A 9,650-nucleotide genomic window follows, 5' to 3' on the forward strand; every position below is an offset into this window, starting at 1 on the left:
GGGGCCTGTGGGGGAGAGGCCAATAGAAGTCAAAGGAGTCTTTAAAACATTTCGACAAACTAGAAGACACCTGAAGCTGATCAAGGAAGTCGCCGACTAGGTTTAGATCCATCTAGGCTAGTTACATACCCCTTTTAACTAGCTCAGATCAATACCAGACAAATAGAACGTAGAGTTATTTTTCTTAAGGAGGTCCAAACATGTATAAAAACCATCGTGTGTTCTCCTATGATCCGTCTACTCAAAGCATCCCCTATTTGTTCAACAAGTTCATTAGATTAGCAATTCACAAATCTTCAACAGTATGGTCAACAACTAGTCACTTGTTCACCGAGTCTATTTATATGGGGTTCTTTGAATCTGCATGGATGTAGTTGTATGACGGTCAGACATGTCCAAACAGGCTTGATGGGCTAGCCTAGCTAGGCATGGCATATCAGGCCCGATTAAGGTAACAGGCCATGGCGTACTGACTCGCGTGCCAGAGGCACAGCCCACGGCACGACCCATGACAGACCGTGGCATGCCGGTCTGGCCCTTGCACGTTTGGGGCACAGTGTCACGGCCAACCCGGCGGCACGGCGGAGAGGCACGGTCGCCCCAGCTGTGAAAAAAATCCTCTAAAAATAGAAAAAATAAAAAAAATAATAGCTAAAAAATTTAAAAATGGAAATAGATAAAAAAAAGCTTTATTGATTGGTTGTCTCGTTAAAAACATTTCGCCTAGAAGGAAAAAATAGTACAACCTGTGATATGCTTCAAAAATTACACGGTTTCATAGGAACTCCAGATTTCTTTTTCTTGCAACATGCAATATGTAATATGCTTCCTCAAATGCGTCATTCCACTTGTAGATCTTGCATATAATTCATTGATGTATATATTACACTTAGAAAAGCTTACCTGTTCCCCATCTATTTCTTTGTAGATCTTTTCAAAATAGTACCATATTGATGACCATGCACGTGAGTTCTTGGCGTTTCGATCCATGAATGGAAATATGGATTTGATTTGTTGAAGTGGCTAGCAAAGTAGTAAGTAGCAAAAGAGAGATAGAAAGATAAAGAATTAGAGCTCGTGAGTGGTTTTGTGGATGGTGCCAATGGTGGCTATTTATAGGCCAAGTGGGTGGGTGGCGGGTCATTTTGAAAAAATCAAGAAAGGTCACAAAAAATAAAAAAATATGGATACATAATTAAATCTAAAAATGAGATTTATCGATAGGTTGTCTCATTAAAAACCTTTCTAGCAACAAAAAAAGAGTACAACCTTGCTCAGAAAATTGAAAACTACATGCTCTCATCAACATCTAGATACAATTTTTAATGAAGCTTCAAGCTTAGTGCTTTCTATAGTGTGTTTCATTCATGTTTCAGCTTGCTCATAATCTTTTATTATGGTGAGTATTTGCACCATCTCACTTGTGAGACTTGTTATTCTCTCTTCGAATATCCTTCCAATAAGACTGAAGATAGCCTCCAAAGAAACTGTAGATACGGAAACCGTTAACAAATCTCGTGCTAACAGTGAAAGCACTGGATAATTCATCTTGTGCTTATGCCACCATTGTAGTATGTTGAAATTTTCTTGTTCATGGCTGATAACGTCGCTGTCGATGAAGGATGTTAGCTCCCCCCTCGATATTAGAATTCTGACGCTTGTAGACGATCGTGACGAAGAGTATGAACTTCTTGATAAAGAACCTCCACAAAATATTTTCCCTACATTGTCGTCTTGTTACTTGTGAGTGCTAGTGGAGGTCATTATAGGCGAACTTTGGTATATTTTGTTTCATATTTACTATAAATATCGAATAACTTAGAACGAATATTAGTATAATAAGTAGAATAATTGCGACCAAGAGCATCACCTAGAATTGTGAGAACTTTACATAAACCTAGAGCTAAGCTCTAGGATCAAAAATAAAGGCAAATGCATACAACAAAAGAATTTCTTTCCAATATTTTAAAAATTTTGATTTCATAGGAACTACACAATCTATTAGGAGATTGTCGTTTTCATAGCTGTTTAAATGACTAGTAATTTCAACAATGTTATGCACTACTAAACAAGATGTTGGATAATCCTGATAAACTCACAGTTGAATCATAAAAAAGTTCTAGAAACTCTAGTATCCTTTCAGCAACATACCAATGTGCTTTTATGAGTAAAGTTTGACCCCATGCTAATTATAGTGTGTATGAATAAACACACCAAATACACTCTTATATGGTACAATATTTTTTAGCATAAAAAATAGAGTTTCATCTTACAGGCATGTCCACAATAAACTTACATGAATGCACACCCATTACAACATAATATTGCTTTCAGCAACACAGTATGAAAATCGTCTAGGTATTACACCAAGATCTTTAAATAGGCTTTTACTATAAGATTGATAATATGACAAGCATAATATTAATGTAATAAGAAAGATTCAACATGTGTACTAAACAACAGAGTAAGAATGTCCATTGTTCTAGAGTTTGCAATGGCATTATCTAAAATATAGAAAATATTTTCTTTGTGAGCCCAAACTCTTCAACTACTTGAGATATTTTTTGCAATATTTTCACTGGTATGCACGTTGTCCATCAACCAGAAGCCTATTATTCTCTTTTTTAGTTCCCAATCATTATTAATAAAATGAGCAACCACACTAAAATAATCCTCTCTAGCCCTACCTGCCCATATGTCTGAAATCAAAGCAACTAAAAAATTTCTTTAAGCTTGCTACGACATGTATTGTAGTATTTTACCATATATCTATAGTAGTTGTCTGTCTAGAAACATGCGTATAGGATTATGAGCTTGCTTAATGTAATCTTCAAATGTAGCAAACTTACCGATGTTGAGTGGTAGATCTGCTCTTTCATTAAAATGGCATATCACTTTTCGAGCATTGGAGGAGTCATACTCCCAATGACGAATAGAGCCATTGGAGTTGTACTGCAACACCGTATGCTTTATGGCTGCTCAACTCTTTCGCTTACAAGTTACAATATGCCTCTTCAAGTGTCTCATTCCACCTGAGGATTTTACAGATAATTCATGTTTGCAAATATAACACTTAGCATACCTGACACTTACCCTATCTTTCTCTCTGTAGATCCTTTTGAAGTCTTACCAAACTTGGAAAGTACTAGCTCTTGATCTTTTAGAGTTGGTATTTGCTGACGTGTGTGCACTTGTAGAGTCTAATGATGGAGGTGCTACTGCTTGTGAACCAGCTAGAGGTTCACTATCGGGTCCTTCTTCACCTGTAATACTACTATCAAAGGAGTCGTAATCCCCTAATAGTCGTTGAAGAAAAAAAGAGCGATGGACGTATCATCAAGATCACCGGCGTCCATGATCAATGTTGAATGACACTAAAAAAATTCAAATATTCAAAGTTAGAAAAGAGAAATAATCAAATAATAAAATAAAGAATGAAAGAAACAAGAAAGAACATCGATACAAAAAATCACCAAGATTTCTTCAAGACCGCAGGATGACAGTGTTAAAATTTCTCATATTTTTGGCAATAATTCAAACTAATTTTGCTAAATTATTGTAAATTCTCAAGAACTTGAGACAAGAATGAGAGAAGGAAACAAGAGAGCGAATGTTGTTGCTAATGTGGAATAAGAGGGTAGGATGATGCTCTATTTATAGGTGAAAATGATGATTTTTGCACAAAAAAAAAATTGAATTTTTTGAAACCCAAACGGTCACAAAATGGCTAGAAATTTCAAAAAAAAATCGGGTTAACAAGTTAAACGGGTCAGGCGCAGCCCATATAACCCGTTAACTCGCATGCCCAGCTAGACCAGCGCCACACGCCAACGGCTCCAAGCCGGATGTGCCTCGACGTGTCTAGCCGGGCTGTGCCTCGCCTCGTCATGCCTAGCCAAGCTTGGCCTTGCCTGTGCCAGCCCGTCGCAACCATGCCGACACAACGTGCCGTGGTTCGATCCAGGCACAACCCGATGACTCGTGCTTACAGTAGCGAGCCTTGGGCCGGTCCAGTTGGCCAACTCTAAGTATGACTTGCGTGGTATCTACTGGGTGAACCCATTTTTGCTCTTTACAAGAACATGCCCGTGTCGATGCCATTTGCTATGATATGAATATGGCTTTTGCACAATTGTGTTCGCAGTCTGCATATAACTTGAAGTGTGTGCCAGTTTGTTTCGTGTGGATTGTGTTGGGGAATCACAGGAGTTCAGAAGAGTATATGAGCTTCAGATTCTGTAAGAAAATGATCAGACGGTGATTATTTTCCCTGATGACGTGGCTCAACCAGGAAGCATCGTCTGTTTTCACAGCAGTCCAGCGTGATCAACAATGGCCACGATAAGAAAAATGCAATGTAGTTAACCGATCGCACATGCGATGCACAAAAGCACCAAATCGTCATCTGACGGGTGAGCTTGCCTCAAACCTGCTAAGCAAATGAACCAATGTGCAGACTGACAGGCTGACGTTAAGCATCGGGGCAAAGAGAATCATTGTGTTAATTGAGTAACGACTACAGATAATTTGACAATGGAGGGTACTAGCAAACTAGTCAGCTAGTTCCTGCAAGTCCACTTCATAGTTTTCTAGTACATGCTCAGTAGGGCCAGTTCCAACATGGACAAACACCACAAGCCACAGCATACAAAAGTGCCTTCACGGATAAAAAAATTTCGCATCTCGGTGACAGGAGCAAAAATCCTAGATTCCTGCAGAACAAACAATCCCATCAGTCAAATCACTATGGCTACTCACTGATGCAAAAGGCAAAAGTGAAACAGAGAACAGTTAATCTCACATTAAATTATCATCAAGATTGGATTATAGCAGCATTATGAGACAAAACCAACACTAGAAACAGAGAACAGCTATACAAGAACAGTTAAATTGCATTGGCTACATCTAGGACTGGCCAAAAAAAAACCTGGAACTGAAAAACCAAACCGAACCACCAATATTGTCGGTTTTTTCGGTGGTCGGTTCAGTTCCTGTTTCCGTGCTATTCGGGGGTCGGGGGTTAGTTCGGTTGTCAATTGGCAGAAACCGAGCACCCGAACGATTCCTCATCCCACCGATCTGGCGATCCCATGGCCAGGCGGTCACCCCCAGCCCCCATGGCCCCATCCACGCCTTGCTGCCTAGCTGTCCCACCTGAGTCACCTCGCGCTCACCTAACCCTAGTCGCTCATCGCCGGACGCCACCACTGCCAGACGCAGCCCACCCACGCTCAAGCAAACGAGCTCGCTGCTCGACCAGACGAGCACGTAGCCCACCGCCGGACGCGGGGCGTCGCCTGCCCTACCACCCAGGCCCTAGCCTCTGTGCGGTTGTGCCCGCCACCGGACGCCGCACACCTGAGAAGACGAGCCCGCCACGGCACCGCCGGACTCCGCCTGCCCAACCCATGTGCGGTTGCGCCCGTCACCGGACGCCGCCCGCCGCGACACCGTCAGACGCCGCCTGCTCGAGCAGACGAGCCCACCACGACGCCGTCGGACTCCGCCTGCGCATCCCCTGTGCAGTTGTGCCCGCCCGCCGCCACACGCCGCCCTCCCGAGCAGATGAACTAGCCGGCGAGGATTGCAATTGTGGTGAAAACCGAAAACTGGCACCGAAATGGGCAGTTTTACAATATTCTACCACATATTTGGTTTGCATATTCTGAAAACCGAAACTTTCAAACACCGAAAAAACCGAACCAAAAAACGCGTAAAAATCAAATGCCCAGGCCTAGCTGCATCTGACCTCAGTAGCAAATAAAAGGTAGTGATTCAATGTCCTGACCAGGACAAGTACTTCTTACTATCTCAATAGCAACTAAAAGTTTAGTGAGTCAACGCCCCCATCAGGGGCAGATGTTGACCAGCTTACCTTATCAAATTATACACCATATTCAGTCTATCATGGGCATATGAGGAACACATGGACTATTCTGGTTTCTAATATGCATCAAACATCATACTTTTAAGAAATGGAAGAATAAACAATAAGATAATCAGTTGTTAAACAAGTTAGGATGATCAAGCATGGGATTCTGCATATGGGTTTGGAATCTTTCAAGCTCATAAAATCATTTTTTGCAGTGGACACTTCATCTCTGTACTTTCCATGGAACTAAAACGAAACTTTTGCCCCAATATTTTTGCAGTGGACACTTCGTCACTATACTTTCCAAAATAGGCATCATTTTTGTTCTTTTTTTACTTTCCATGGAACTAAAGCGAAACTTTTGCCACTATTTTACATCATAATATGCTATTATTATTAAATTTAATAAAATTATGATATGAAAGCAATTCTCTGTGACCAATCTAGCCATGTCATTCAGATCATTTGGCCAGTATATTTTTTGAATATCTATTAGAGGTTAAATTGAAGAAATCTGACTTCCCACAAATAATAGCAGCATGTATAGTTTGGAACAACACAAGCAAATAAATAATGCTAATGGAAATGGTAGTAAACTATTCATCAAGCAAACAGCCTAACTAGAATGATCATCTAGAAAATTACAGAAATTACAAGTACCAAGATCAATAGTAGGTTCACATTATATAAGGACATGCACTTGTAATATTGTTACAATCACTATTCCCCTCAAAATATTGTTACAATCACTATTAATTAAGTATTATCAATGAGCAAGCACAAATGATGCACAAACAGGAAAAGACGAATGCAGCAACAAAAGTGACCAGGCTATTCAGATTTAAAAATTTGGCCAAAAAAGATCAAAACTTCATTTTGTCTCAGGTATAAGAATTGAGAAAATTCCTTATTTGCCATCGGAAGATAAGGTAATTCCCTATTTGCCATCCCATGAAATGAATTTCCTTATTTGCCATTATTTCTAATTTACATTTCTTCCTTGTCACTGCCATCCATTTGCCCCATAGAAAAGACACATTTGCCTTAGGGGAGGAGGAAACCGTACTTTTATGCAAAAACCGTACTTAATATACCATATTTTCTAGTTCGAAAGTATTTTGAATATTAAACTAAATCGTATTACAAAAACAGCCACGATACTAATACATCCACTGCAGTCCAGTCACCTTGTTATTTTCATATCAATTTTTCTACAATAGGAAACACAACAAATAAGCACACTAAAATGAATATATTGAATGAAATAATGTAACAAGCTACAGTTATTTTTTCCTATATATTGGGCACATGACAGCTTGTAAACCACATGATTCAGACTTTCTTCTCTCTGATGCAACAACATACAGTTGTCCTGCGTGTTCGAGAAAAATAAAAGGGTAACTAGCTTTAAGTTTCCAAATGTGCCAACTGAGCTTGTCATTAGAACACTTTAGATGGTTCAAGCTTAGTTTTCACTTCATTGTCATCAACATGCCAATTTCTATGTATCTCACGCTAAAAAAAATGCACTAGAGCCAAGTGCATTTTGGCTACAATTGCAACTCCATTATCTTAAGAGAGTTGCCAATCTTTGTATGCATGGTTTTGATATATGCACGTGTCTAGCATAAACTAGTCAAAACAGTTAGATATGTATGAATCAAGTCCACAATTCAATAATAATAACTAAAGCAAAATATTGCAAAATTTTGAAGAGTTCATGAGCAGCTAAAGAAACAAATGATATAAGTTCAGTTCAAACTATTAGTCCAACACTAAAAATGAAAGGCATTCCATCAACCAATTATCAAAAATAATTCAAACTATTAGTCCAACACTAAAAATGAAAGGCATTCCATCAACCAATTATCAAAAATAACTTAAACTTTGCTACAACTGGAATGTAGAGGCATGCTATTTACCTGCAGGAAAGAAACTTCTGAATGGATGATGGAGTCGGCGTCTCATTCTTACGGTAAGTTTCTTAAACTGCCTTGACTCAAGATTGACCATGAAAGCACCAATATCTGTCCATAGAAATATTACATTATCGTCTTCAGCGAACCCTATTATCCTTGGGGGCTGCGTATCCACACCTGGCCTCAGCGAAAGAAGGTTGCTCAGTTCAATAGTATCCTTAAGCACCCATCCAGCAAAACCATCACTATTGGCCCTCCTCTTCCATAACCGGGCGTTGAAGCCTGATAGAACAACGAAGCTGAACCCACCACCGTCTGCAGGCGCGATCAAGAATTGGCACCCACCGTGGGCAAACAGGTCAAGGTCAATCGCATCCGACGGCACTTCTATGGCAACTAGGCTTTGCCTATTGAAATCAAACTCAAGGATGGCTAAAGTTGGCTCAGTAAGCAACGAGTAAATGGAATTCCCAACCACGGTGCTGGAACAACAAAAGGGGTGGTCCGGGAGCTGATACGAGATTAACGAGATGAGATTGCCCCATGCGCCGGTCTCCGATGAGTAAACGCAGGCGAAAAAACCCTTCCTGCTGCAGCCCAGCAAGATCACCTGGAAGGGGTTCGAGTGGCAACTCCCGTGAACGTGGCCTTCCTCGCCAGCGGCGCAGCTGACCACTCCGTTCCTTACGAACTTCTTCTCCTCGCCGCCGAACGCCGGGGGAAAGGCCACGCAGCGCTGGTCGCCAGTGACGGGAGCCCACAAAAGGACCTGGAGCTGCTCCCGGTTGACGACGAGCACGCGGCCGTGGCGGCAGCTGAGGATCTCCCAGTCGTCGGGTTCGTCGAGACGCAGGCAGAAGCGCGCGGCGGGGACGTGGTCCGGCGAATCCAACGCGGGGGTGAACCTGATGACGCCTCTGAGGGGAGAGCGGGAGAAAAAGCCGAGGAGTGGGGGTGCCCGGTGGTGGGCGCGGAAGCGGCGGAGGAAACGGGGGTCCGAGACGAGGCGGCGCCACCGCGTGCAGACGAGCGAGGAGCGCAGGAGGGAGGACGGCCGCGGAGGGAGGCGGAGAAGGATCTCGGCCATGATATCGTCGTCGTCCAGCGGCCCCGCTGAGCTGGGGAGGCGGCGGCGGAGGAGGCGGGTAATCTCGCCGTCGTCCTCGCCCGCCATGGAAGGCGACTGGTGAAGCTGTGTATCCACTAGATCAGGGCGGCCGAGCTTGCACGGAGCGCGGGAGCCGGGAGAGGAAGAAGGCGAATCGCCGGAGGTGATCCGGCGGCGCCGGGATGGCTGGGGAGCGGAAGGGGAAGCTAGGTAGGTTAGTTCTGTGCTCAAGTAGAAGTTCGGAGAAAAAAATAAAAAAAAGCTGGGTAATGCTAAACTCCGGATTAAAAAAATTACGTTCAGATTGTGACCAAATCAAAATTTTAGTTCATTCAAATTTGAGGCAGCCGTTTGGACCATGATCCAAGTTCTGCTTAGGTTTCACGTACAACCAAAGTTGGGACACCTTGAACAAAAATAATCAAGTGTTTCATTGACCTGTTAGGGGTTTAGGTGTTCTATTTATTAGGTTAGGGTTGGTGATGTCACTTGAGTTGCTATATATAATGAATTATTGAAAAATAATTTTTTTTGAGTGAATAACATAAAATTATAATTTTTTTTATTTATAACATAAAACTATAACTATTGTGTCTAGTATCACTAAGCTATAAGTTTTATACATATTTGTAACATGAAACCCAGGTAACCCACATGACATAAGACAATCATACAATATCTGTGATTTCTGCATGTGGCCCACCTGAATTTGATTGTCTCGCTGTCACGTGAGCCACTGGGTTTTGTGTTG

At 41.9% G+C, this 9,650-nt stretch overlaps 1 protein-coding gene across 1 annotated transcript; it reads right to left on the reverse strand.

Moving 5' to 3' along the window:
- Window positions 1-4,451: 4,451 nt before the first annotated feature.
- Window positions 4,452-9,129, reverse strand: LOC133885776 (uncharacterized). Its single transcript, XM_062325524.1, has 2 exons — window positions 7,795-9,129; window positions 4,452-4,712 (listed from the first exon to the last, which is right to left on the reverse strand). The coding sequence occupies exons 1-2, from the start codon at window positions 8,963-8,965 to the stop codon at window positions 4,705-4,707; spliced, it is 1,179 nt and encodes a 392-aa protein (XP_062181508.1). The 5' UTR covers window positions 8,966-9,129; the 3' UTR covers window positions 4,452-4,704.
- Window positions 9,130-9,650: the final 521 nt, after the last annotated feature.

Source organism: Phragmites australis, chromosome 11 (assembly GCF_958298935.1).
Source record: "Phragmites australis chromosome 11, lpPhrAust1.1, whole genome shotgun sequence".
Taxonomy (NCBI): Eukaryota; Viridiplantae; Streptophyta; class Magnoliopsida; order Poales; family Poaceae; genus Phragmites; species Phragmites australis.